The following is a 27,629-nucleotide window of genomic DNA, read 5'->3' as shown; positions in this document are numbered from 1 at the left end:
CCTAGTGCAAATCCCCCGTGCTAAACCCCCGTGGCAAAGCCCTCGTGTAAATCCCTCGTGCAAATCCCTGTGCAAGCCCTAATGCAACCCCCTCGTGCAAGCCCCCTTGTGCAAAGCCCTTGTGCAAAAGCCCCGTGGCAAAGCCCTCGTGTAAATCCCTAGTGCAAAACTCCTTGTGCAAACCCTAGTGCAAACCCTAGTGCAAACCCTAGTGCAAATGCGCGTGCAAACACGTGTGCAAACCCTAGTGTAAATCCCTTTGCAAATGCATGTGCAAGGCCCCGTGGCAAATCCCTAGTGCAAATCCCCCGTGCAAAACTCCTCGTGCAAATCCCGTGCAAAACCCCTTGTGCAAACCCTAGTGCAAGCCCTAGTGCAAATGCACGTGCAAACGCGCGTGCAAGCCCTAGTGCAAAACTCCTTGTGCAAACCCCGTGCAAAACTCCTTGTGCAAACCCTAGTGCAAACCCTAGTGCAAATCTGCGTGCAAGCCCTAGTGCAAATCCCTGTGCAAATGCATGTGCAAGGCCCCGTGGTAAAGACCTAGTGCAAATCCCGTGCAAAACTCCTTGTGCAAACCCTAGTGCAAACCCTAGTGCAAATCTGTGTGCAAACCCTAGTGCAAATCCCTGTGCAAATGCATGTGCAAGCCCCCGTGGCAAAGCCCTAGTGCAAATCTCCCGTGCAAAACTCCTCGTGTAAATCCCGTGCAAAACCCCTTGTGCAAACCCTAGTGCAAACCCTAGTGCAAATGCGCGTGTAAATGCGTGTGCAAGCCCTAGTGCAAATCCCTGTGCAAGCCCTCGTGCAAATCCCCCATGCAAAACTCCTCGTGCAAGTCCCGTGCAAAACCCCTTGTGCAAACCCTAGTGCAAACGCGCGTGCAAGCCCTAGTGCAAATCCCTGTGCAAATCCCTGTGCAAGCCCTCATGCAAATCCCCCATGCAAAACTCCTCGTGCAAGTCCCGTGCAAAACTCCTTGTGCAAACCCTAGTGCAAACCCTAGTGCAAACGCGTGTGCAAACACGCGTGCAAGCCCTAGTGCAAATCCCTGTGCAAGCCCTCGTGGCAAAGCCCTAGTGCAAATCCCCCGTGCAAAACTCCTCGTGCAAATCCCATGCAAAACTCCTTGTGCAAACCCTAGTGCAAATGCGTGTGCAAGCCCTAGTGCAAATCCCTGTGCAAATGCATGTGCAAGGCCCCGTGGCAAAGCCCTAGTGCAAATCCCCCGTGCAAAACTCCTCGTGCAAATCCCGTGCAAAACTCCTTGTGCAAACCCTAGTGCAAACGCGTGTGCAAATGCGTGTGCAAACCCTAGTGCAAATCCCTGTGCAAATGCATGTGCAAGCCCCCGTGGCAAAGCCCTAGTACAAATCCCCCGTGCAAAACTCCTCGTGCAAATCCCGTGCAAAACTCCTTGTGCAAACCCTAGTGTAAACCCTAGTGCAAACCCTAGTGCAAATGCGCGTGCAAACGCGCGTGCAAGCCCTAGTGCAAATCTGTGTGCAAACCCTAGTGCAAATCCCTGTGCAAAACTCCTTGTGCAAATCCCGTGCAAAACCCCTTGTGCAAACCCTAGTGCAAATCCCTGTGCAAAACTCCTTGCGCAAATCCCGTGCAAATCCCCTAGTGCAAACCCTAGTGCAAACCCTAGTGCAAACGCGTGTGCAAACGCGTGTGCAAAGGCGCGTGCGAGCCCCGCACCCACCACATGTCGATCTGCGTGGAGTAGTCGGTGGAGCCCAGCAGGATGTCGGGGGGCCGGTACCAGAGCGTCACCACCTCGTGCGAGTAGCTCTTGGTGGGGATGGACTGCGCCCGCGCCAGCCCTGACGGGCGGAAACGCTAATTAACCTGTGCTAATTAACGAGGGGGGGGGGGTTGGGGTCTTGGGGATGGGATTTGGGGTCTTTAGGGGGGGGATTTGGGGTCCTGGAGGGGGAATTTGGGGTCTTTGGGGGGGGATTTGGGGGTCCTGGAGGGGGAATTGGGGGTCCTGGGGGGCCCGCGCCAGCCCTGACAACAGCACCGCTAATTAACGCGCGCTAATTAACGGGGAGGGGGGTCTGGGGTCTTGGGATTGGGATTTGGGGTCTTGGGATTGGGATTTGGGGTCTTTGGGGCGGGAATTGGGGGTCCTGGAGGGGGAACTGGGGGGCCTGCGCCAGCCCTGATGGGCGGAAACGCTAATTAACCTGTGCTAATTAACGAGGGGGGGGAGCTTGGGGTCTTGGGGTTGGGATTTGGGGTCTTTGGGGGGGGAATTGGGGTCTTTGGGGGGGATTTGGGGTCTTTGGGGGGGGAATTGGGGGTCCTGGAGGGGGAACTGGGGGTCCTGGAGGGCCCTGACGATGGCGCTGCTAATTAACCCGTGCTAATTAATGCGGGGGGGGGGGGCTGGGGTCTTGGGAATGGGATTTGGGGTCTTTGGGGGGGGATTTGGGGTCTTTGAGGGGGGAATTGGGGGTCTTTAGTGGGGGAATTTGGGATCCTGGGGAGGCCCCGACAATGGCGCCGCTAATTAACCCACGCTAATTAATGAGGGGGGGGGTCTGGGGTCTTGGGATTTGGGGTCTTTAGGGGGGGAATTTGGGGTCTTTGGGGGGGATTTGGGGTCTTTGGGGGGGGGAATTGGGGGTCCTGGAGGGGGAACTGGGGGTCCTGGGGGGCCCGCGCCAGCCCTGACGGATGGAAACGCTAATTAACACGGGCTAATTAACGAGGAGGGGGGTTGGGGGCTTGGGATTGGGATTTGGGGTCTTTGGGGGGGGAATTGGGGTCTTTGGGGGGGATTTGGGGTCTTTGGGGGGGGGGAATTTGGGATCCTGGAGGGGGAACTGGGGGTCCTGGGGGGCCCGCGCCAGCCCTGATGGGCAGAAACGCTAATTAACGCGCACTAATTAACGGGGGGGCGGGGCTGGGGGGTTGGGATTGGGATTTGGGGTCTTGGGATTGGGATTTGGGGTCTCTGGGGGGGATTTGGGGTCTTTGTGGGGGGGAATTGGGGGTCCTGGGGGGCCCTGACGATGGCCCCGCTAATTAACCCGCGCTAATTAACGAGGTGGGGGAGTTTGGGATCTTGGCATTGGGATTTGGGGGCCTTTGGGGGGGAATTTGGGGTCTTAGGGGGCCCTGATGGACGGCGCCGCTAATTAACCCGCACTAATTAACGAGGGGGGGGAGTTTGGGGTCTTGACATTGGGATTTGGGGCCTTTGGAGGGGGAATTGGGGTCTTTGGGGGGGAATTTGGGGTCTTTGGGGGGGGAACTGGGATCCTGGAGGGGGAATTGGGGGTCCTGGGGGGCCCGCACCAGCCCTGACAACAGCACCGCTAATTAACCCGCGCTAATTAACGGGGAGGGGGGTCTGGGGTCTTGGGGATGGGATTTGGGGTCTTTAGGGGGGGAATTGGGGTCTTTGGGGGGGATTTGGGGTCTTTGGGGGGGAATTGGGGGTCCTGGAGGGGGAATTGGGGGTCCTGGGGGGCCCGCGCCAGCCCTGATGGGCGGAAACGCTAATTAACACGCGCTAATTAACGAGGAGGGGGGAGTTTGGGGTCTTGGGGTTGGGATTTGGGGTCTTTAGGGGGGGAATTGGGGTCTTTCGGGGGGAATTGGGGGTCTTTGGGGGGGGAATTGGGGGTCCTGGAGGGGGAACTGGGGGTCCTGGGGGGCCCGCGCCAGCCCTGATGGGCAGAAACGCTAATTAACGCGCGCTAATTAACGAGGAGGGGGGTTGGGGGCTTGGGATTGGGATTTGGGGTCTTTGGGGGGGGGGAATTGGGGACTTTCGGGGGGAATTGGGGGTCTTTGGGGCGGGAATTGGGGGTCCTGGAGGGGGAACTGGGGGTCGTGGGGGGCCCGCGCCCGCCCTGACGGACGGAAACGCTAATTAACGCGGGCTAATTAACGAGGAGGGGGGTTGGGGCTTGGGATTGGGATTTGGGGTCTTTAGGGGGGGGATTTGGGGTCTTTAGGGGGGGGATTTGGGGTCCTGGAGGGGGAACTGGGGGTCCTGGGGGGCCCGCGCCCGCCCTGACGGACGGAAACGCTAATTAACGCGCGCTAATTAACGAGGGGGGGGAGCTTGGGGTCTTGGGGTTGGGATTTGGGGTCTTGGGATTGGGATTTGGGGTCTTTGTGGGGGGGAATTTGGGGTCTTTGGGGGGGGAATTTGGGGTCTTTGGGGGGGAATTGGGGGTCTTAGGGGGCCCTGATGGACCACGCCGCTAATTAACCCCCGCTAATTAACGAGGGAGGGGAGTTTGGGGTCTTGGCATTGGGATTTGGGGCCTTTGGGGGGGAATTTGGGGTCTTTGGGGGGTCTTTGGGGGTCCTGGAGGGGGAATTTGGGGTCCTGGAGGGCCCTGACGATGGCGCCGCTAATTAACCCACGCTAATTAGCGGGGAGGGGGGTCTGGGGTCTTGGGGATGGGATTTGGGGTCTTTGGAGGGGGGATCTGGGGTCTTTAAGGGAGGAATTGGGGGTCCTGGAGGCGGAATTTGGGATCCTGGGGGGGCCCTGATGGATGGCGCCGCTAATTAACCTGCGCTAATTAATTTTGGGGGGGGCAGGTCTGGGGGGGAGTTTGGGGTCTGGATTTTGGGATCTGGAATTTGGGGTCTTGGGGGGGAATTTGGAGTTGGGGGAATTTGGGGTATGGGGGAGAGAATTTGGGATCTTCGGGAATTTGGGGTCCTGGAGGGGGAATTTGGGATCGTGGGGGGAGAATTTGAGGGTTTTTTGGGGGGGAAATTCGGGGTCTTGGGTGGGATTTGGGATCTTGGGGGGGGGAAATCCGGGGTCAGGAAAATTTGGGGCCTGGGGGTGCAATTTGGGGTGTAGGAGAGGGAATTTGGGGTCTTGGGGGGATTTGGGGGTCTGGGGGAGGGAATTTGGGATCTTGGGGGGAATTTGGAGTCTGGGGGGAAAATCTGGGGTTTTGGGGGGAATTTGGGGTCTGGGGGGGAAATTTGGGATCTTGGAGAGGGAATTTGGGATCTTGGGGGGATTTGGGGGTCTGGGGGAGGGAATTTGGGATCTTGGGGGGAATTTGGAGGTCTGGGGGGAAAATCTGGGGTTTTGGGGGGCAATTTGGGGTCTGGGGGGGAAATTTGGGATCTTGGAGAGGGAATTTGGGATCTTGGGGGGATTTGGGGGTCTGGGGGAGGGAATTTGGGGTCTCGGGGGAAATTTGGGATCTTGGAGAGGGAATTTGGGATCTTGGTGGGATTTGGGGGTCTGGGGGAGGGAATTTGGGGTCTCGGGGGAAATTTGGGGTCTTAGGGTGGAATTTGAGATCTGGGGGTGAAATTTGGGATCTTGGAGAGGGAATTTGGGATCTTGGAGAGGGAATTTGGAATCTTGGGGGGAAAATTGGGGTCTTGGGGGTGAATTTGGGGTCTTGGGGGGAAATTTGGGGTCTGGGGGGAATTGGTGCCTGGGAAAGAAGATCGGGATGGGGGTAATTAGCACCAGGTTAATTAATCAGAGCCCTGGGGGGGTGATTGGGGGTGACAAATCCCCTCCCTGCAGGAGGAGGGCTCCAATTCACTGCAAAAAATGGGAAATTCGGGGGGGGAAAAAAAGCAGCGATTTGGGACGGGGAGCGTTTTGGGGCGAATCGGGGCCGTTTTGGGGCGTTTTGGGGGGGCGCACCGAAATCGGCGAGTTTGAGCTCGCCGCGGTCGCTGAGCAGCAGGTTCTGGGGTTTGAGGTCGCGGTGCAGGACCTTGTGACGGTGACAATAGGCCAGGCCGCGGAGCAGCTGGAACAGGAAGAGCTGCCACCCCCGGGGGTGTCACATTGGGGTGGCCGGTGTCACCCGCGGGTCCCCGTGTCACCCCCGGAGCCGTCACCCACATGCAGAACCACTATATGTTTCATATTAGGGGTGGCTCGTGTCACCTATGGGTCCCCGTGTCACCCCCGGAGCCGTCACCCATGTGCAAGAGCCCCGTGGGTGTCACATTGGGGTGGCCGGTGTCACCCGCGGGTCCCCGTGTCACCCCCGGAGCCGTCACCCACATGCAGAACCACTATATGTTTCATATTAAGGGTGGCCGGTGTCACCCGTGTCACCCCCGGAGCCGTCACCCACATGCAGAACCACTATATGATCCATATTAGGGGTGGCCGGTGTCACCCGTGGGTCCCTGTGTCACCCCCAGAGCCATCACCCATGTGCAAGACCCCTGTGGGTGTCACATTGGGGTGGCCGGTGTCACCCGTGTGTCCCCGTGTCACCCATGGAGCCGTCACCCCCGTGGGTGTCATATTGGGGTGGCCGGTGTCACCCGTGGGTCCCCGTGTCACCCCCGGAGCTGTCACCCACATGCAGAACCACTATATGTTTCATATTAAGGGTGGCCGGTGTCACCCGTGTGTCCCCCCCGGAGCCGTCACCCACATGCAAGACCCCCGTGGGTGTCACATTGGGGTGGCCGGTGTCACCCACGGGTCCCCGTGTCACCCCCGGAGCCGTCACCCACATGCAGAACCACTATATGTTTCATATTAGGGGTGGCTCGTGTCACCCGTGTGTCCCCGTGTCACCCGCAGAGCTGTCACCCACATGCAGAACCACTATATGTTTCATATTAGGGGTGGCTCGTGTCACCCGTGTGTCCCCGTGTCACCCCCCGGAGCCGTCACCCACATGCAGAACCACTATATGTTTCATATTAGGGGCGGCTGGTGTCACCCGTGTGTCCCCGTGTCACCCCCGGAGTCGTCACCCATGTGCAAGAGCCCCGTGGGTGTCACGTTGGGGTGGCCGGTGTCACCCGTGTGTCCCCGTGTCACCCCCGGAGCCGTCACCCACATGCAGAACCACTATATGTTTCATATTAGGGGTGGCCGGTGTCACCCGTGTGTCCCCGTGTCACCCCTGGAGCTGTCACCCACATGCAAGACCCCTGTGGGTGTCACATTGGGGTGGCCGGTGTCACCCGTGGGTCCCCGTGTCACCCCCGGAGCCGTCACCCATGTGCAAGACCCCCGTGTGTGTCACATTGGGGTGTCCTGTGTCCCCGCGCGCTCATGTCCCCCGTGTCCCCCCGTGTCCCCTTGTGTCCCCCGTGTCCCTCGTGTCCCCTTCTGTCCCCCCGTGTCTCCCGTGTCCCCTCATGTCCGTGCCCCCGCATGTCCGTGTCCCCCCGTGTCACCCGTGCCCCTCGTGCCCCCCGTGTCCCCCATGTCCCTCGTGTCCCCTCATGTCCCCCCGTGTCCCCTCATGTCCCCCCATGTCCCCGCGTGTCCCCCGGTGTCCCCATGTGTCCCCCATGTCCCCTCGTGTCCCCCGTGTCCCCTCGTGTCACCCGTGCCCCTCGTGTCCCCTCATGTCCCCCCGTGTCCCCCATGTCCCCTCGTGTCCCCACGTGTCCCCCGTGTCCCCTCGTGTCCCCTCATGTCCCCCCATGTCCCCGCGTGTCCCCCGGCGTCCCCATGTGTCCCCCATGTCCCTCATGTCCCCGCGTGTCCCCCCGTGTCTCCCGTGTCCCCTCATGTCCGCGCCCCCGCATGTCCGTGTCCCCCCATGTCACCCATGCCCCTCGTGTCCCCTCATGTCCCCCCGTGTCCCCCGTGTCCCCTGTGTCCCCTCGTGTCCCCCGGTGTCCCCCATGTCCCCTTGTGTCCCCCATGTCCCCTCGTGTCATCCGTGCCCCTCGTGTCCCCTCATGTCCCCCCGTGTCCCCCCGTGTCCCCCCATGTCCCCCCATGTCCCCCCGTGTCCCCCCATGTCCCCTCGTGTCCCCCGTGTCACCTTCACGTTGTGCATGTGGATCACGTTGCCGCAGTCGTCCAGGTACTGCTTGAGGTCCTTGTCCTGACGGGGGGGGGACACCCCAAAAACGGGGGGGTCGGGGGGGGCTGCGGGACCCCCAGGGGCCTTGGGGGGGTCCCAAGGATTTGGGGGTGTTTGGGGGGGGTCCCAGGGGGTTTGGGGGGGGGTCAGAGGGAATTTGGGTTTTTTTTAAGGGGATTTGGGGAATTTGAGCGTTTGAGGGGGGGCAGGGAGGTTTGGGGGTCCCCACGGGGGTTTTGGGGAGTCTCGGGGGGGGGGTGTTGGGGTATTTGGGGTCCCGGGGGGTTATTTGGGGTCCTGGGGGAGGTATTTGGTTTTGGGGGGGTTATCTGGAGTCCCAGGAGGGTATTTGTGGTAACAGGGGGGTATTTGGGGTACCGAGGGGGTATTTGGATCCGGGGGAGGGGGGTATATGGCATCCTGGGGGGTCCCAGGGGGGTATTTGGGGTCCGGGGGGGTATTAGGGTTCCCAGTGGGGTTCTGGGCTCCCGGGGGGATATTTGGGCTCCCAAGGGGGGTATTTGGGCCCCTGGGAGTATTTGGAGTCCCAAGGGGGTATTTGGGCGGTATTTGGGCCCCTGGGGGGGCAGTATTTGGGATCCCAGGGGGGTATTTGGGGTCCTGGGGGGTATTTGGGCTCCCAGGGTGGGTATTTGGGCTCCCAGGGGGGGTATTTGGGCTCCCGGGGGGTATTTGGGGCCCCGGGGGGGTATTTGGGCTCCCAGGGTGGGTATTTGGGCTCCCCGGGGGGGTATTTGGGCTCCCAAGGCAGGTATTTGGGCTCCCGGGGGGGTATTTGGGCCCCTGGGGGGGGTATTTGGGGCCCCGGGGGGGTATTTGGGCTCCCAGGGGGTATTTGGGCCCCTGGGGGTGTACTTGGGACCCCGGGGGGGTATTTGGGCTCTCAGGGTGGGTATTTGGGCCCCTGGGGGGGTATTTGGGCCCCGGGGGGTATTTGGGCTCCCAGGGTGGGTATTTGGGCCCCTGGGGGGGTATTTGGGGCCCCGGGGCGGTATTTGGGGCCCCGGGGCGGTATTTGGGCTCCCAGGGGGGTATTTGGGGCCCCGGGGGGGTATTTGGGCCCCGGGGGGTATTTGGGCTCCCAGGGTGGGTATTTGGGCTCCCAAGGGGGGTATTTGGGCCCCTGGGGGGGGTACTTGGGCTCCCGGGGGGGTATTTGGGCCCCTGGGGGGGTATTTGGGGCCCCGGGGCGGTATTTGGGACCCCGGGGGGTATTTGGGCTCCCAGGGTGGGTATTTGGGCCCCTGAGGGGGTATTTGGGGCCCCGGGGGGGTATTTGGGCTCCCAGGGTGGGTATTTGGGCTCCCGGGGGGTATTTGGGCCTCTGGGGGGGTACTTGGGCTCCCGGGGGGGTATTTGGGCCCCTGGGGGGGTATTTGGGGCCCCGGGGGGGTATTTGGGCTCCCAAGGGGGGTATTTGGGCTCCCTGGGGGGGTATTTGGGCCCCTGGGGGGGTACTTGGGCTCCCGGGGGGGTATTTGGGCCCCTGGGGGGGTATTTGGGGCCCCAGGGGGGTATTTGGGCTCCCAAGGGGGGTATTTGGGCCCCTGGTGGGGGTACTTGGGCTCCCAGGGGGTATTTGGGCCCCTGGGGGGGTATTTGGGGCCCCGGGGGGGTATTTGGGGCCCCAGGGCGGTATTTGGGACCCCGAGGGGGGGTATTTGGGCTCCCAGGGGGGGTATTTGGGCCCCTGCGGGGGTACTTGGGGCCCCAGGGGGGTATTTGGTCTCCCCGGGGGGGTATTTTGGACCCCGGGGGGTATTTGGGCTCCCACCAGGTACTCGAAGACCAGCGTGAGGCAGCTCCGCGTGTGGATGATGTCGTGGAGGGTGACGATGTTGGCGTGCTTGAGGTCCTTGAGCAGGGACACTGCGGGGACAGCGAGCGCCCGCGTCCCCAAGGGTCCCCAAGGGTCCCCGAGGGTCCCCTCTGTGTCCCCGAGGGTCCCCGTGTGTCCCTGAGGGTCCCCGTGTGTCCCCGAGGGTCCCCCGTGTCCCCATGTCCCCCATGCGGTGCAGGGTGACGATGTTGGCGTGCTTGAGGTCCTTGAGCAGGGACACTGCGGGGACAGCGAGCGCCCGCGTCCCCAAGGGTCCCCTGGTGTCCCCAAGGGTCCCCAAGTGTCCCCTGGTGTCCCCAAGTGTCCCCAAGGGTCCCCCATGTCCCCATGTCCCCCATGCGGTGCAGGGGTGACGATGTTGGCGTGCTTGAGGTCCTTGAGCAGGGACACTGCGGGGGACAGCGAGCGCCCGCGTCCCCAAGGGTCCCCAAGAGTCCCCTGGTGTCCCCAAGGGTCCCTAAGTGTCCCCAAGGATCCCCTGTGTGTCCCCGAGGGTCCCCTGTGTCCCCATGTCCCCCATGCGGTGCAGGGTGACGATGTTGGCGTGCTTGAGGTCCTTGAGCAGGGACACTGCGGGGACAGCGAGCGCCCGCGTCCCCAAGGGTCCCCAAATGTCCCCAAGGGTCCCCTGTGTGTCCCCAAGGGTTCCCTGGTGTCCCCAAGGGTCCCATGTGTGTCCCCGAGGGTCCCCTGGTGGTGTCCCCAAGGGTCCCATGTGTCCCCCCGTGTCCCCGAGGGTCCCCGTGTGTCCCTGAGGGTCCCCCGTGTCCCCATGTCCCCCATGCGGTGCAGGGTGACGATGTTGGCGTGCTTGAGGTCCTTGAGCAGGGACACTGCGGGGGACAGCGAGCGCCCGCGTCCCCGAGGGTCCCCAAGAGTCCCCAGGTGTCCCCAAGGGTCCCATGTGTGTCCCCAAGGATCCCCTGGTGTCCCCAAGGGTCCCCTGTGTGTCCCCGAGGGTCCCCCGTGTCCCCATGTCCCCCATGCGGTGCAGGGTGACGATGTTGGCGTGCTTGAGGTCCTTGAGCAGGGACACTGCGGGGACAGCGAGCGCCCACGTCCCCAAGGGTCCCCAAGGGTCCCCGAGTGTCCCCTAGGGTCCCCTCTGTGTCCCTGAGGGTCCCCTGGTGTCCCCAAGGGTCCCATGTGTCCCCCCGTGTCCCCGAGGGTCCCCGAGGGTCCCCCGTGTCCCCATGTCCCCCATGCGGTGCAGGGTGACGATGTTGGCGTGCTTGAGGTCCTTGAGCAGGGACACTGCGGGGACAGCGAGCGCCCGCGTCCCCGAGGGTCCCCAAGAGTCCCCTGGTGTCCCCAAGGGTCCCCAAATGTCCCCAAGGGTCCCCTGGTGTCCCCAAGGGTCCCCTGTGTGTCCCCAAGGGTCCCGTGTGCCCCCCCGTGTCCCCAAGGGTTCCCATGTGTCCCCGAGGGTCCCCCGTGTCCCCATGTCCCCCATGTGGTGCAGGGTGACGATGTTGGCGTGCTTGAGGTCCTTGAGCAGGGACACTGCGGGGACAGCGAGCGCCCGCGTCCCCGAGGGTCCCCTGGTGTCCCCAAGGGTCCCCAAATGTCCCCAAGGGTCCCCTGTGTGTCCCCAAGGATCCCCTGGTGTCCCCAAGGGTCCCCTGTGTGTCCCCGAGGGTCCCCCCGTGTCCCCGAGGGTCCCCTGTGTCCCCCCATGTCCCCCATGCGGTGCAGGGTGACGATGTTGGCGTGCTTGAGGTCCTTGAGCAGGGACACTGCGGGGACAGCGAGCGCCCGCATCCCCGAGGGTCCCCAAATGTCCCCAAGGGTCCCCTGGTGTCCCCAAGGGTCCCCTGTGTGTCCCCGAGGGTCCCCGTGTGTCCCCGAGGGTCCCCCGTGTCCCCATGTCCCCCATGCGGTGCAGGGTGACGATGTTGGCGTGCTTGAGGTCCTTGAGCAGGGACACTGCGGGGACAGCGAGCGCCCGCGTCCCCGAGGGTCCCCAAATGTCCCCAAGGGTCCCCTGTGTGTCCCCAAGGGTCCCCTGGTGTCCCCAAGGGTCCCCTGCGCCCCTGCGTGTCCCCATGTCCCCCCATCCCCAAGTGTCTGCTGTGCCCCCCATGTTGTGTCCCCCCACATGTCCCCTATATCCCCCTGTGTCCCCATGTCCCCACATCTCGCACCTTCCCCGTGTCCCCCATGTCCCCTCCTGTGCCCCCCTTGTCCCACGTCCACATGTTCCTCCATGTCCCCCCCGTGTCCTCCTGTCCACGTGTGCCCCATGTCCCCAATGTCTCCCACGTCCCATGTCCCCATGTCCCCGCACGTCCCCCATGTCCCTGTGTCCCCCATGTCCCCATATACCCAATGTCTCCATGTCCCCAATGTCCTCCTTGTCCCCCCACATCCCCAAGTCCCGGTGTCCCCCCATGTCCCCATATCCCCAATGTCCCCACGTCTCCCCATGTCCCCATATCCCCCATTTGCTCTGTCTCCCCTCATTTCCCCCCATGTCCCCATGTCCCCCCATGTCCCCATGTCCCCCCATGTTGCCCATATCCCCAATGTCCCCATATCCCCCATGTCCCCATGTCCCCCTATGTCCCCATGTTGCCCATGTTCTCTGTCCCATGTCCCCCCACGTCCCCAATGTCCCCGTGTCCACGTCCCCATATCCCCATGTCGCAGCCTTGTCCTCATGTCCTCCGTGTGCCCCATGTCCCCTGTCCCCAATGTCCTCCCGTGTCCCCAATGTCCCCCATGTCCCCATATCCCCAATGTCCCCCCGTGTTCCAGTGTCCCCCCGTCCCCAATGTCCCCCCCGTCCTCCATGTCTCTGTGTCCCGCCGTGTCCCCCATGTCTCCATATCCCCAATGTCCCCCCATGTCCCCCTGTCCCCAATGTCCTCTCGTGTCCCCTGTGTCTGCAATGCCCATGTCCCCAATGTCCCCCATCCCCAATGTCCCCAATGTCCCCAGTGCCCCCCGTGTCCCCAATGTCCCCCATGTCCCCCCGTCCCCAATGTCCCCAATGTCCTCCCATGTCCCCAATACCCCTCTGTGTCCCCAATGTCCCCCCATGTCCCCCAATGCCCCCGTGTCCCCAATGTCCCGTGTCCCCAATGACCGTGTCCCCAATGTCCCCAATGTCCCCGTGTCCCCAATGTCCCGTGTCCCCAATGTCCCCCCATCCCCCATGTCCCCCCGTGTCCCCAATGTCCCGTGTCCCCAATGTCCCCGTGTCCCCAATGTCCCATGTCCCCAATGACCGTGTCCCCAATGTCCCGTGTCCCCAATGTCCCCCCATCCCCCATGTCCCCCCGTGTCCCCAATGTCCCGTGTCCCCAATGTCCTGTGTCCCCAATGTCGCCCCATCCCCCATGTCCCCGATGTCCCCCCAATGTCCCCGTGCCCCCAATGTCCCCCCGTGTCCCCCCTGTCCCCAATGCCTCCCATGTCCCCAATGCCCCCCATGTCCCCGATGTCCCCCCAATGTCCCCGTGTCCCCAATGTCCCCAGTGTCCCCCATGTCCCCAATGCCTCCCAAGTCCCCAATGCCCCCCATGTCCCCGATGTCCCCCCAATGTCCCCGTGCCCCCAATGTCCCCGTGTCCCCCCTGTCCCCAATGCCTCCCATGTCCCCAATGCCCCCCATGTCCCCGATGTCCCCCCAATGTCCCCGTGCCCCCAATGTCCCCCTGTGTCCCCCTGTCCCCAATGCCTCCCATGTCCCCAATGCCCCCCATGTCCCCGATGTCCCCCCAATGTCCCCGTGCCCCCAATGTCCCCCTGTGTCCCCCCTGTCCCCAATGCCTCCCATGTCCCCAATGCCCCCCATGTCCCCGATGTCCCCCCAATGTCCCCGTGCCCCCAATGTCCCCGTGTCCCCCCTGTCCCCAATGCCTCCCAAGTCCCCAATGCCCCCCATGTCCCCGATGTCCCCCCAATGTCCCCGTGCCCCCAATGTCCCCGTGTCCCCCCTGTCCCCAATGCCTCCCATGTCCCCAATGCCCCCCATGTCCCCGATGTCCCCCCAATGTCCCCGTGTCCCTAATGTCCCCCTGTGTCCCCCCTGTCCCCAATGCCTCCCATGTCCCCAATGCCCCCCATGTCCCCGATGTCCCCCCAATGTCTCCAATGTCCCCCCTGTCCCCAATGCCCCCCATGTCCCCAATGTCCCCCCAATGTCCCCGTGTCCCCAGTGTCCCCAATGTCCCCCCGTGTCCCACCCTCGCGGATGGCCGTGCAGGGCGCCCCCTCCTCGTGCTCCAGCCGGATCTCCTTGAGGGCCACCAGGTTTTCCGTGAGTTTGCTCCGGCCCTTGTACACGGTGGCATAGGTGCCCTGGGGGGGGGGGACACCGTTTTGGGGCGAAAAACCGCAGAAACGGGCGAAAAACCGCAGAAACGGGCAACCCCGCCGCCCCTGCCACACCCCCGAGGGGAAGCGCCCGCCCAAAAGGGCCGATTCCCCCCCCAAAACGGTGCCCCCCCCTCCATCCGAGCAGGGGGAAACGTTGTTTTTTCAGAGCGAGGGTTTGGGGCGAAACATGGCAAAAATGGGCAACGAGGATCACCCCTCTGCTCTGCAAGGAGGAAATGTCCAAATTGGGGGGTTCTGTCCCAAAATGGGGCCCCATAGCAACCCCCCGCAAAAAAATCTCGAAATTCTCCAAATTCCCCCCAAAATCTGCCCCCAAAACTTTGCACTTTTAGACATCAAATTTGGGGCAAAAAGCCACGAAAACAGTCAAATTAGAACTGAAGCTCTCCCAAACGCCCTCCCCAATGTGGAAACCCTCCGAATTTGGGAATCCTCCCCAAAATGGGGCCCACCCCACAACCCCATGGCGGGAACCTTCTGAAAGGGGGAAAAATTCCCAATTTTCCGGCTTCCCATTTGGGGCAAAAAAACGCCAAAATGGTCAAGCTAAAAGCGGGGGACCCCTCTCCCAGATCCTGCCCTGGGGAAACTCTCCGAATGTGGTGAATTTTCCCCAAAACAGGGCCTGTGTCCAGCACCAATACGGCAAAAAAAAACCAAAAAGGGACAAAAAAAAACAAAAAAAGGGAAAAAAAAAGAATTTTGGGAGTGCGATTTTGGGGGAAAAAGGGGGGATTTTGGGCCCGTCGGGAAGTTCCCACCTCTCCCAGCTTGTCCAGCTTCACGTAGGTCTCCAGCTTCCCGAAGCCGATCTCGGACTGCGGGGAGAAACGACAGCGGGATGGACCGGGATGGACCCGGAGCGATCGGGATGGACCGGGATGGACCAGGATAGACCGGGATGGACCGGGATGGACCGGGATGGACTGGGATGGACCCGGAGGGATCGAGAGGGGTCAGGATGGAGTGGGATGGACACGGAGGGATTAGGATGGAGCCGGAGCGATCGGGATGGACCGGGATGGACTGGGATGGACATGGAGGGATTAGGATGGACCCGGAAGGATCGGGAGGGATCAGGATGGACCGGGATGGACCCAGAGGGACCGGGATGGATTGGAAAGGGGATTGGGAGGAACCAGGAGGAATTGGGAGGGACCGGGATGGACTAGGAGGGATCGGGATGGACTAGGAGGGATCGGGATGGACTGGGAAGGGGACTGGGAGGGACCAGGAGGGATTGGGAGGGACCGGGATGGACCGGGATGGACCTGGAAGGATTAGGATGGACCCGGAGAGATCGGGAGGGATCGGGATGGACCAGGACGGATCGAGAGGGATCGGAGGAGTGGAGTGGATGGACCCGGAGGGATCGGGAGGGATCGGGATGGACCGGGATGGACCCGGAGGGATTAGGATGGACCCAGAGGGATCGGGAGGGGATCGGGATGGACCAGGATGGACCCGCAGGGGACCGGGATGGATTGGGAAGGGGATTGGGAGGGGACCGGGATGGACCGGGATGGACCTGGAGGGATTAGGATGGACCCGGAAGGATCGGGAGGGATCGGGATGGACCAGGAGGGATCGGGAGGGATCGAGATGGAGTGGGATGGACCCGGAGGATTAGGATGGACCCGGAGGGATCAGGAGGGATCGGGATGGACCCGGAGGGACCGGGATGGATTGGGAAGGGGATTGGGAGGGACCGGGATGGACTAGGAGGGATCAGGATGGAATTGGAGGGATCGGGATGGATTGGGAAGGGGACTGGGAGGGACCAGGAGGGATTGGAGGGACCAGGATGGACCGGGAGGGGATTGGAAGGGATCGCAATGGACCCAGGATGGATCCGGATGGACTGGGAAGGACACGGAGGGACCGGGATGGACTGGGAGGGACCGGGAGAGATCGGGATGGATTGGGAAGGGGATTGGGAGGGACCAAGAAGGATTGTGATAGACTAGGATTGGGATAGATTGGGAAGAGGATTAGAGGGGACCAGGAGGGATTGGGAGAGAGACCGGGATGGAATTGGAGGGATCGGGATGGATTGGGAGTGACCGAGATGGACTGGGACGGACCGAGATGGACCGGGAGGACTGATGGACCGGATGGATCAGACGGACCGGGAGAGGATCGGGACGGACCGGGAGGGATCGGGGGACTGGATGGGAAGGACTCGGGATGGGATAGGAGGACGTTGGGATTGGATAGACCAGGATGGATCGGGATGGACTGAGTGACCGGGATGGACCAGGAGAGACGGGGAGGGATTGGGATGGACTGAGAGAGATCGGGATGGACCAGAGGGATCGGGATGGACCAGGAGGGATCGGGATGGATTGGGAAGGACCGGGATGGACTAGGAGGGATTGGGATAGACCAGGAGTGGATCGGGATGGACTTGGGAAGACTGGGATGGACCAGGAGAGACCGGGAGGGATTGGGGATGGACTGAGAGGGGACCGGGATGGACCGGGAGGATCGTGGGATGGACCAGGAGGGATCGGGATGGATTGGGAAGGACCGGATGGACTAGGAGGGATTGGGATAGACCAGGATGGATCGGGATGGACTGGAAGGACTGGGATGGATCCAGGAGAGACCAGGAGGGATTGGGATGGACTGAGAGGGACCGGGATGGACCGGGAGGATCGGGATGGACCAGGAGGGATCGGGATGGACCAGGAGGGATCGGGATGGATTGGAAGGACCGGGATGGACTAGGAGGGATTGGGATAGACCAGGATGGATCGGGATGGACTGGGAAGGACTGGATGGACCAGGAGAGACCGGGAGGGATTGGGATGGACTGAGAGGGACCGGGATGACCAGGAGGGATTGGGATGGACCAGGGAGGGATCGGGATGGACTGAGAGGGACCGGGATGGACCCGGGAGGGATCGGGATGGACTGGAGAGGGACCGGGATGGACCCGGAGGGATCGGGATGGACCAGGAGGGATCGGGATGGACCAGGAGGGATCGGGAAGGACCAGGAGGGATTTGGAGAGAGACCGGAATGGAATTGGAGGGGATCGGGATGGATTGGGAAGGACCGAGATGGACTAGGAGAGATTGGGATAGACCAGGATGGATCGGATGACTGGAAGGACTGGGATGGACCAGGAGAGGACCGGGGAGGGGGATTGGGATGGACTGAGAGGGACCGGGATGGACCGGGAGGGATCGGGAAGGACCAGGAGGGATCGGGATGCACCGGGGCGGGTATCACTGGGGCTGAACCGGGATGGACAGGGGAGGGGATCTGGGAGCAACTGGGGAAAAACCTGGAAAGCATCAAAGCACCATCCCCATCCATAGGGACCTATCCCGGTCCATACTGGCTCTATATGGGCCCCATACTGCTCTTATACTGCCCCATACAAGTCTATACTACCCCACACTGCGCTATACAGTCTATAGGGGGCCATACCTGGGAGAGGCGGCACAGGCGGCGGCTCAGGGGCCCCTCGAAACAGGGGGCTCTGGGCTGGTTCCTACTGCTCTATACTGCCCCATACTGCTCTATACTGCCCCATACAAGTCTATACTACCCCATACTGCTCTATACGGTCTATAGGGTCCGTACCAGGGAGACGCGGCGCAGGCGGCGGCTCAGCGGCCGCTCGAACAGGGGGCTCTGGGCTGGTCCATACTGCTCCTATACTGCCCCATACTTGCTCTATTACTGCCCCATACCAGTCCATACTGCACTATAGGGTCCATAGGGTCCGTACCAGGGAGACGCGGCGCAAGGTGGCGGCTCAGGGGCCCCTCGAACAGGGGGCTCTGGGCTGGTCCATACTGCTCTAATACTGCCCCATAGCAGTCCATACTGCTCTATAACCATCCCATACTGCTCTATGGGGTCTATAGGGTCTATATGGTCCCATACCAGGGAGACGCGACGCAGGCGGCGGCTCAGCGGACCCGCTTCGAACAGGGGGCTCTGGGCTGGTCCATACTGCTCTATACTGCCCCATACAGTCCATACTGCTCTGTATAGCCCCATTCCACTCTATAGGGTCTATATGGTCTATAGGGTCTATATGGTCCGTACCAGGGAGACGCAGCGCAGGCGGCGGCTCAGCGGCCGCTCGAACAGGGGGCTCTGAGCTGGTCCATACTGCTCTATACTGCTCCATACCACTCCACACTGCTCTGTATCGCCTCCATACCACTCTATAGGGTCTATATGATCTATATGGTCCGTACCAAGGGAGATGCGGCGCAGGCGGCGGCTCAGCGGCCGCTCGAACAGGGGGCTCTGGGCTGATCCATAGTGGTCCATACTGCACTATACTGTCCCATACCAGCCCATACTGCTCTATAGCACCCCATATCTGCTCTATAGGGGTCTATAGGGTCTATATGGTCCGTACCAGGGAGACGCGGCGCAGACGGCGGCTCAGCGGCACCGCTCGAACAGGGGGCTGTTGAGCGTCAGTCGCTCCAGACAACCTCGGGCAAGGCGGATGTCAGCCGGCAGCGACAGCCGCTTGTTCAGGTCCTGGGGGCGACAGCGGGACCCCCCCCGCACCCAAAATCACCCACATTCACCCCAAAACCGCCCCCGTGTCCCCCGAAATGCCCCATTCCCCCGAAATGCCCCATTCCCCCCGAAATGCCCCACTCCCCCTTAAAAAATGCCTCATTCCCCCCAAAACTGCTTCGCTCACACCCCAAAATGGCCCCGTTCCCCCCAAAATGCCCCATTCCCCCCCAAAATGCCCCATTCCCCCCCAAAATCCACCATTCCGCCCCAAAATGCCCCACTCCACCCCAAAATGCCCCCATTCTTCTCCCAAAAGTGCCTCATTTCCCCCCCAAATGCCCCCGTTCCCCCTCAGACTGCCCCATTTCCCCCAAATGCCCTAATCTTCCCCCAAAATGCCCCGTTCCCCCCCAGAATGCCCCGTTCCCCCCCAAAATGCCCCATTCTTCCCCCAAAATGCCCCACTCCCCCCAAAAATGCCCCATCCCCCCCAATATCTCCCTGCCCCCCCCACATCACCCCAAAATGGAGCTGGGACCCACCCTGATCCCTATAGAGCCCCCCCCCCAACCCTATACAGCACCCATGGACCCCTATAGCCCCCCCCAAACCTCCATAACCCCCTCAGACCCTATAATTTCCCCCCCCCCAGACCCCTATAGGTCTCTATAGGTCCCTATAGGTCCCTGCTCACCCTCCTAGCATCCACCAGACTGTATAACTGCAGCCCATCCCCTATAGGGCCCCCAGCCCCCTATAGGCCTCCCCCCAGCCCCGTATAGGCCCCCCACACCCCTGCAACCCACCCCCCCAGGGCCCTATAGCATCCCGGGGTCCCCCATAGCCCCTCTCTCCAGACCCCTAGAGCTGCCTCCAGGCCCCTATAGGATTCCCAGGACCCCCATAGGGCCCCCCAGTTCCCTTATAGGATTCCCAGGACTCCCACAGATCCATAGGGCCCCCAGGACCCCCACAGCTGCTCTAGATCTCTACATTCCCCCCCCCCAGTCCCTATAAGACTCCTATAGATCCCCGCCAGGACTCCCACACCCCCCCAATCCCTATAGAGCCCCCCCAACCCTATACAGCACCCATGGACCCCTATAGCCCCACCAGGATTCCCAGGAATCCAGAGACCCCCAAGACCCCCACAGCTGCTCTAGACTCCTACACCCCCCCCCAGCCCCTATAGGACTCCTATAGACCCATAGGGCCCCCCCAAAACCCCCACAGCTGCTCTAGACCCCTACACCCCGCTCCCAACCCCTATAGGACTCCTATAGACCCCATAGGGCCCCCCAGGACCTCTATAGCTGTTCTAGATCCCTACATCCCCCTCCCAACCCCTATAGGACTTCTATAGACCCCATAGGGCCCCTCAGGATCTCCACAGCTGCTCTATACCCCTACATCCCGCCCCATTCCCTATAGGACTCCTATAGCCCCCCCAGAATTCCCAGGACTCCCATAGACCCCATAGGGCCCCCCAGGACCCCCACAAGTCCCATAGCATCTCTAGAGTCCTACAATCCCCCTCCAGCCCCTATAGGACTCCTATAGACCCCCATAGGCCCCCCAGGACCCCCCATAGCTGCTCTAGACCCCTACATCCCCTCCCTGCCAGCCCCTATAGGACTCCTATAGACTCCACCAGGACTCCCAGACCCCCCTGATCCCTATAGAACCCTCCAAACCTATATAGGATTCTCAGGATACCCATAGGCCCCTCAGTCTCCTATAGGATTCCCAGGACTCCCACAGAACCCATAGGGCCCCCCAGGACCCCACAGCTGCTTTAGATCCCTACATCCCCCCCAGCCCCTATAGGACTCCTATAGCCCCTCCAGAATTCCCAGGACTCCCATAGACCCCATAGGGGCCCCCCAGGACCCCCACAGGCCCCATACCTGCTCTAGACCCCTACATCCCCCTCCCAGCCCCTATAGGACTCCTATAGGTCCCCCCAGGACCCCCCAGACCCCCCTTATCCCTATAGAACCCCCCAAACCTATATAAGATTCTCAGGATACCCATAGGCCCCCCAGTCCCCTATAGGATTCCAGGACTCCATAGACCCCATAGGGGCCCCCAGGACCCCCGCAAGTCCCATAGCTCCTCTAGACCCCTACATCCCCCCCCCCCCAGCCCCTATAGGACTCCTATAGCCCCCCCAGGATTCCCAGGACTCCCATAGACCCCATAGGGGCCCCCAGGACCCCCACAAGTCCCATAGCTGCTTTAGACCCCTACATCCCCCCCAGCCCCTATAAGACCCCTATAGCCCCCCCAGGATTCCCAAGACTTCCATAGACCCCATAGGGCCCCCCAGGATCCCCATAGCTGCTCCAGACCCCTACATCCCCCCCTAACCCCTATTGGACTCCTATAGGCCCCCCAGGACCCCCCCCATTGCCCCCTATGGGCCCCTATGGCCCCCATAGGCGCCCACCTCGTGGGAGATCTTGCGCGCGGGGTGGGGGGCGCAGGCGGACGCGCACGGGCGACGCCACCTCGTCCGAGGACGTCCCCGACGCCGGGTTCGCTCTCGCCGTCCGATGCCCATGCGGCCCTCGTCCGACGGGCCCTCTGCGCCCAAAAACACCCGAAATGCCCCAAAACCGCCCCGGAAACGGCTCCGGTGACCCCAAAAACCCCCCGGAACGGCCCAAAAACACCCAAAACGCCCCCAAAATGTCCCAGAAATGGCCCCGGTGACCCAAAAACCCCCCCGGAACGGCCCCCTGTATGCCAGAATGGACCCAAAACACCCAAAATGCCCCAAAACCGCCCCGGAAACGGCCCCGGTGACCCCCCCAAAACCCCCAGAACAGCCCAAAAACACCCAAAATGCCCCCAAACCACCCCCGAAAACAGCCCCAGCGACCCCAAAAACCCCCCGGAATGGCCCCCAATATGCCAGAATGGACCCCAAAACACCCAAAATGCCCCAAAACCCGCCCCGGAAACGGGCCCGGCGACACAAAACCCCCCCGGAACGGCCCAAAAAAAACCCAAAATGCCCCAAAACCACCCCGGAAACGGCCCCGGTGACCCCAAAAAACCCCTGGAACGGCTCAGAAACACCCAAAATGCCCCCGAACTGCCCCGAAAACCGTCCCGGCGACGCCAAAACCCCCCCGGAATGGCCCAAAAACACCCAAAATGCCCCAAAACCACCCCAAAAATGGCCCCGGCGACCCCCCAAAACCTCTCTGGAATGGATCCCAATACCCCAGATTGGTCCAAAGCCCCCCAAAATGCCCCAAATGGCCCCAAAAATGGGGCCAGTGACTCCAAAAACCCCCGGAACGGCCCCCAGTATGCCAAAACGGCCCCAAAACCCCCAAAACACCCCAAAACTGTTCCAAAAAACCGGGCCAACAACCCAAAAAAAAACCCGCAATGGCCCCCCGATACCCCGAAAAGGCCCAAAACACCCCAAATGCCCCCAAGCTGCCCCGAAAATGGCCCTGCGACCCCAAAAACCCCCTGGAACGGACCCCAATACCCCAGATTGGCCCAAAGCCCCCCAAAATGCCCCAAATGGCCCCAAAAATGGGCCCAGTGACTCCAAAACCCCCCCGGAATGGCCCCCAATATGCCAGAATGGACCCAAAACGCCCCAAATGACCCCAAAAATGGGCCCAGTGACTCCTGGAACGGCTCCCAATACACTGAAATGGCCCAAAAAACCCCTAATGCCCTAAAATGCCCCCAAAACGGGCCTGACGACTCCAAAACCTCCCCCCAGCACGGCCCCCAATACCCCAGATTGGTCCAAAAACGTCCAAAATGCCCCAAAACTGTTCACAAAAATGCGTCCGGTGACCCTAAAAGCCCCCCAGAATGTCCCCCAATACCCTGGATAGGTCCAAAAACTCCCCAAATGCCCCAAAACAGCCCCAAAAATGGGTCCAGGGACCCAAAAGCCCCCGGAACGGACCCCAATACCCCAAAATGGCCCCAAAACCCCCCAAATGCCCCAAAACTGCCCTGAAAATATGCCCAGCTACTCCAAAACCCTCCCGAAACGGCCCCCAATACCCCCAGATTGGTCCAAAAACACCCAAAATGCCCCCAAACCACCCTGAAAATGGCCCCAGCGACCCCAAAAACCCCCCGGAATGGCCCCTAATACACTGAAATGGCCCCAAAACCCCCGTAACGCCCCATAACTGCCCCAAAAACGGGCCCCGGTGACCCTAAAATCCCCCCACAATGGTCCCTAATATCCTGGATTGGCCCCCAAAACCCCGAAATGCCCCAAAACTGCCCCAAAAATGGGCTCGGTGACTCCAAAAAACCCCCTGGAATGGCCGTCAATACCCCAGAACGACCCCAGAACACCCAAAATGCCCCAAAACCACCCAAAAAAAGTACCTGTTGACCCCAAAAATCCTGTGGAATGGCCCTCAATACCCCAGGTTGGCCCAAAACACCCCCAAATCCCCCCAAAACACCCCAAAAATGGGCCCAGTGACTCCAACCCCCCCCAAATGGCCCCCAATACCTTGGATTGGCCCCAAATACCCAAAACTGCCCCAAAAGGGCCCCCAAAACAGGCCCGGTGGCCCCAAAAATGCCTGAACAGCCCCCAAAATGGGCCTAGCGACCCCAAAACCCGCAGAATTGCTCCCCAAAGAGGACGGTGACCCCAAAAACCCCTGGAATCAGCCCAAAACAGCTCTGGAACGGCCCCAAACTACCCCGAAACCACCTCGGCGACCCCAAACCCCTGGAACTACCCCCAAAACTCTGGAATTGCCCCCCAAACCCCTGGAACTACCCCCAAAACAGGCCCGGTCACCCCAAAAATGGCTCTGGGGACCCCAAAAACCCCCGAAATGCTCCAAAACCCTGGAAGTGCCCCCAAAATGGGCCGAGTGACCCCCAAAGCCCCCAGAAACACCCCTGAAATGGCCCTAAATGGGGCTAGGGACCCAAAACGCCCAGAAACGGCCCCAAAACGGAGCTGGCGACCTCCAAACCCCCAAAATGACCCTGGAACCCCCCAATTTCCCTCAAAACGGAGCCCGCAACCCCAAAACCCCCCAGAAACACCCCAAATTGCTCCACGGGTCCTCGGATGCCCCTTTTGGGGGTCACGGAAGCCCCAAACTTCCTAAATCACCCCCAAAACGGAGGCAACAACCCCCCAAACCCCCAAAACGTCCCCAAACGCCCCAGAAATGGCCCCAAAATGCCCCAAAACACCCCAAAGTGCCCAATAACCCCCCGGGTTCTCCCCTAGGTGCCCTTGGATGCCCCTTCGTGGGGGGCGCGGGGGGTCTGGGCCACCCCAGAACCAGAGAAACACCCCAAAAACGGCCCCAGCACCCCCAAAAACCCCGGAAACGCCCCCCAAAACGCCGGAAACGCCCCAAAATCGCCCAAAACGCCCCAAAACGGCCCCAAACCTCCTCTCCTCCCGCCCCGCCCTCACGGCCCCGGGGAAGCCCCGCCCCCTCGCTCGCTGCCCATTGGTCCCCTCTCCACCAATCGCGGCCGCCGCCGCCCTCCCCGGCCTCGCTGCCATTGGGCGGAGCCGGCGTGGGGGCGGGGCCGCGCGCCGCGCCGCCCCCTCCTCCTTCCCGCCGTCCCGCGGGGGGCGGGGCTATGCTAATGCGGCCTTAAAGGAGCCGCGCACTCCGCGAACGTCTTAAAGGGGCAGGCGCCTCCCCACCGCTCCCTTAAAGGCGCAGGGCTCGACTTTGCCTCTTAAAGGGCCAGCACTGATTCCCGCACCCCCAGCACAACCATCTTAAAGGAACAGGGCCCTCTATAACGCCTTAAAGGGGCAGGCGCAATACTGAACCCCCCATGCCACGCCTCTTAAAGGGGCAGGCACACATCTCAACCCATCTTACAGTTACAGCTGCTCTGCTGCTGCCCTCTTAAAGGGCCAGGCACCACCACAGCCTCTTAAAGGGCCAGGCACTGCCGCCAGCCCTGCATGCACCCATCTTAAAGGCACAAGCGCCTCGATAGCCTCTTAAAGGGGCAGGCGCCCCCTCTGCTGCCAACACGACCATCTTAAAGGGGCAGGTATCCCCTTTAAGTACCTGGCTCAAGCCCACCTCGGACACCTTAAAGGGGCAGGCGCCCCCTAAAAACACCGCCACAACCTCCTTAAAGGGACGGGTGCAGGTGTCGGCTCTTAAAGGGGCAGGTGCCTCCCTCAGCAGCCTCTGTCCCCAGGTCTCTTAAAGGGACAAGCACCTCTTGACGCTCTCTTAAAGAGACAGGTGCCTCCTATGTGTTTTGGTGCCTTAAAGATGCAGGCACCTCCCACGGCCCAAATCCTCTTAAAGGGGCAGGCACCACTCTGGCTCCCTTAAAGGGATAGACATCTCTTGCAACCTGGATCCTCTTAAAGGCGCAGGCACCGCCCCGGATCCCTTAAAGGAACAGGCACCTTCTGCAGCCTGGATATTCTTAAAGGGGCAGGCACCGCCCCGGCTCCCTTAAAGAGACAGGCGCCTCCAGCAACCTAGATCCTCTTAAAGGCGCAGTCACTGCTCTGGCTCCCTTAAAGGGACAGGCATCTCTCGCAGCCTGGATGCTCTTAAAGGGACAGGCACCGCCCCGGCTCCCTTAAAGGAACAGGCACCTCCTGCAACCTGGATCCTCTTAAAGGGGCAGGCACTGCTCTGCCTCTCTTAAAGGGACAGGCACTTTCCCCAGCCTGGATTCTCTTAAAGGGCCAGGCACCGTCCCAGCTCTCTTAAAGGAACAGGCACCTTATGCAGCTTAGATCTTCTTAAGAGGGCAGGCACTGCCCCAGCTTCCTTAAAGGGACAGGCACCTCCTGCAACCTGGATCCTCTTAAAGGGGCAGGCACCCCTCCAGCTCCCTTAAAGAGACAGGCACTTTCCCCCAACTTGGATCTTCTTAAAGAGGCAAGCACCACTCCAGCTCCCTTAAAGGAACAGGCACCTCCCGCAACCTGGATCCTCTTAAAGGGGCAGGCACTGCCCCAGCTTCCTTAAACGGACAGGCACCTCCTGCAACCTGGATCCTCTTAAAGGGGCAGGCACCCCTCCAGCTCCCTTAAAGGAACGGGCCCCTCCTGCGGCCCGGATCCTCTTAAAGGGGACAGACCCTGACACCTTAAAGGGGCAGGCGCCTCCCTCGCGCTCCCCCGGGCCCTTAAAGGGGCGCCGCGGTCTCACCGGTGTCGCTGGGGGGCCCCTCGTCGCGGGGCTCCCCGGCCCGGCCGCCCCCGCAGCGTCATCGAGAGCTGCCGCTTGATCTTCTTCATGCGGTCCATGGTCCTGGGGGAGGGGGGGAGCGGCATCGTGGGGGGGGGGGCCCGGACGCCTGGGCCCCCTCCGCGAGAAGGGGAAGGGGGTCCCGGGTGCCCCCGCCCGGTGGGATCCCAGCAAGAGGCAGCCGGGGTGACCGGGCCCTTTAAGAGCCTGTCCTGGGAAGGGGCATCCCTGGCCCTTTAAGAGGACTGGGGACCCCCCCCGGACGCCTGGGCCCCTTCAGGACCCGGGAGGGGCCCGAACTCCTGGGTCCTTTAAGACCTTGAGGGCTCCCCGAACGCCTGGGCCCTTTAAGAGCCTGGGGACACCCTGGACTCCAGGGCCCTGTGGGTGTCACTGAGGGGGGGGTCCCTTTAAGAGTCCGGGCCCTTTAAGAGCCTGGGGACACCCTGGGCCTCCCTAAGCCCCCGGGGGTCCCGGACGCCTGGGCCCCTCTGGGTCACTATAGGGTGGGGGGGGTGGTTGAGCCCCGCCCCCCCCGGACGCCTGGGCCCCTTTGGATCACTGGCAAGAGCGGGGGAGGGGGACGACCACCAGGGCCCCTTTAAGACACTATTGGGGTGGGGGGGGGGGGGTGTTAAGGCTTCCCGGACGCCGGGGCCCCTTTAAGACATTATTGGGGGGGAGGGAGGGGGGTCCCGGGCGGGGTTGGGGGGGGGGGGAGGGGAGTGTCCCGGACGCCGGGGGCCCCTTTAAGACATTGCTGGGGGCGGGGGGGATGTCCCGGACACCGGGGCCCCTTTAAGACATTATTGGGGCGGGGGGGGGGTGTCCCTCGGACGCCGGGGCCCTTTTAAGACGCTATTGGGGGGAGGGGGTCCCGGACGCCGGGGCCCCTTTAAGACGCTATTGGGGGGGGGGGGGGTCCCGGATTCTGGGGCCCCTTTAAGACATTATTGGGGGGGGAGGGGGGGTCCCCCGGACGCCGGAGCCCCTTTAAGACGCTATAGGGGGGGGGGGTCCCGGACGCCGGGGCCCCTTTAAGACATTATTGGGGCGGGGGAGGAGGGGTCCCCCCGGACGCCGGGGCCCCTTTAAGACGCTATGGGGGGGGGGGTCCCGGATTCTGCGGCCCCTTTAAGACATTATTGGTGGGGGGGGGGGTCCCCCCGGACGCCGGGGCCCCTTTAAGACGCTATAGGGGGGGGGGTCCCGGATTCCGGGGCCCCTTTAAGACATTATTGGGGGGGGGTCCCCCGGACGCCGGGGCCCCTTTAAGCCCCGCCCGGTCCCGGGGGGCGCTCACGGCTCTCAGCGTCGCGGCGGGTCCCAATAGTCCCAATAGTCCCAATAGTCCTCGGCCATCGCGGGCAGCGGCGGCGGCGGCGGCGCCGCGCGGGGCCTCCCCAGCGCCCCCCCGCGCGGCCCCGCTCCGGCGCCGCCCCCGCCCCGCGCATGCGCCGCGCGCGCCCCGCCCCCTTGGGCGACACCACCGCGGGAGCGGGGGGGGGGGGCGACACCACCGCGGGGGGGGGGGTTCCCCGCGCTCCTCCCCGCCCCTTCTCACCCCCATTTTCACTCATTTTGACGCTTTTCACCCCATTTTTACTCCCCATTTTCACTCCATTTTTACCCCTGCCGCGTTTCCGCCCCCCCCCCCCCCCGCGGCCGCCGGTGGTTCCGCCCCGCGGCGCCACCAACGCGGGGGGAGGGCAACAAAGGGCGCGCCCCCCCCCCCCCGCCAGCTCTGAGGTAACAGAGGTGACGCGTAGTGACGTCACCGCCGTGACGCACTGAGCGGCGTTTTGGGGACGTTCCCGGCGTTTTCGGTGCTGGGAAACGCGGGGGAGTCGCTGTGCCCCCCCCCCCTCCCCCCCCCGCGGTACTTGGTACGTCCCCGAGCTCCCC

General features: G+C 62.2%; 1 protein-coding gene across 1 annotated transcript in view; it reads right to left on the bottom strand.

The window, feature by feature from the left end:
• LOC148590239 (cyclin-dependent kinase 16-like) overlaps window positions 1-25,783 on the bottom strand; it is a gene marked incomplete at its 3' end in the record, with an annotated part of 33,398 nt that extends 7,615 nt beyond the window's left edge. The window contains 11 exon segments of the mRNA XM_088539279.1: window positions 1,709-1,829; window positions 5,660-5,783; window positions 7,767-7,829; window positions 9,604-9,698; window positions 13,860-13,974; window positions 14,775-14,831; window positions 17,608-17,656; window positions 18,446-18,528; window positions 20,963-20,992; window positions 20,994-21,099; window positions 25,686-25,783. Coding sequence (XP_088395405.1) covers window positions 1,709-1,829; window positions 5,660-5,783; window positions 7,767-7,829; window positions 9,604-9,698; window positions 13,860-13,974; window positions 14,775-14,831; window positions 17,608-17,656; window positions 18,446-18,528; window positions 20,963-20,992; window positions 20,994-21,099; window positions 25,686-25,783 — 941 coding nt within the window.
• Window positions 25,784-27,629: the final 1,846 nt, after the last annotated feature.

Source organism: Tinamus guttatus, unplaced genomic scaffold (genome assembly GCF_059628265.1).
Source record: "Tinamus guttatus ecotype Peru unplaced genomic scaffold, ASM5962826v1 Tinamus_guttatus_pri_ptg001560l, whole genome shotgun sequence".
NCBI lineage: Eukaryota > Metazoa > Chordata > Aves > Tinamiformes > Tinamidae > Tinamus > Tinamus guttatus.
Note: the sequence above shows the minus strand (reverse complement) of the source record. Positions and strands in the feature narration are given on the sequence as shown.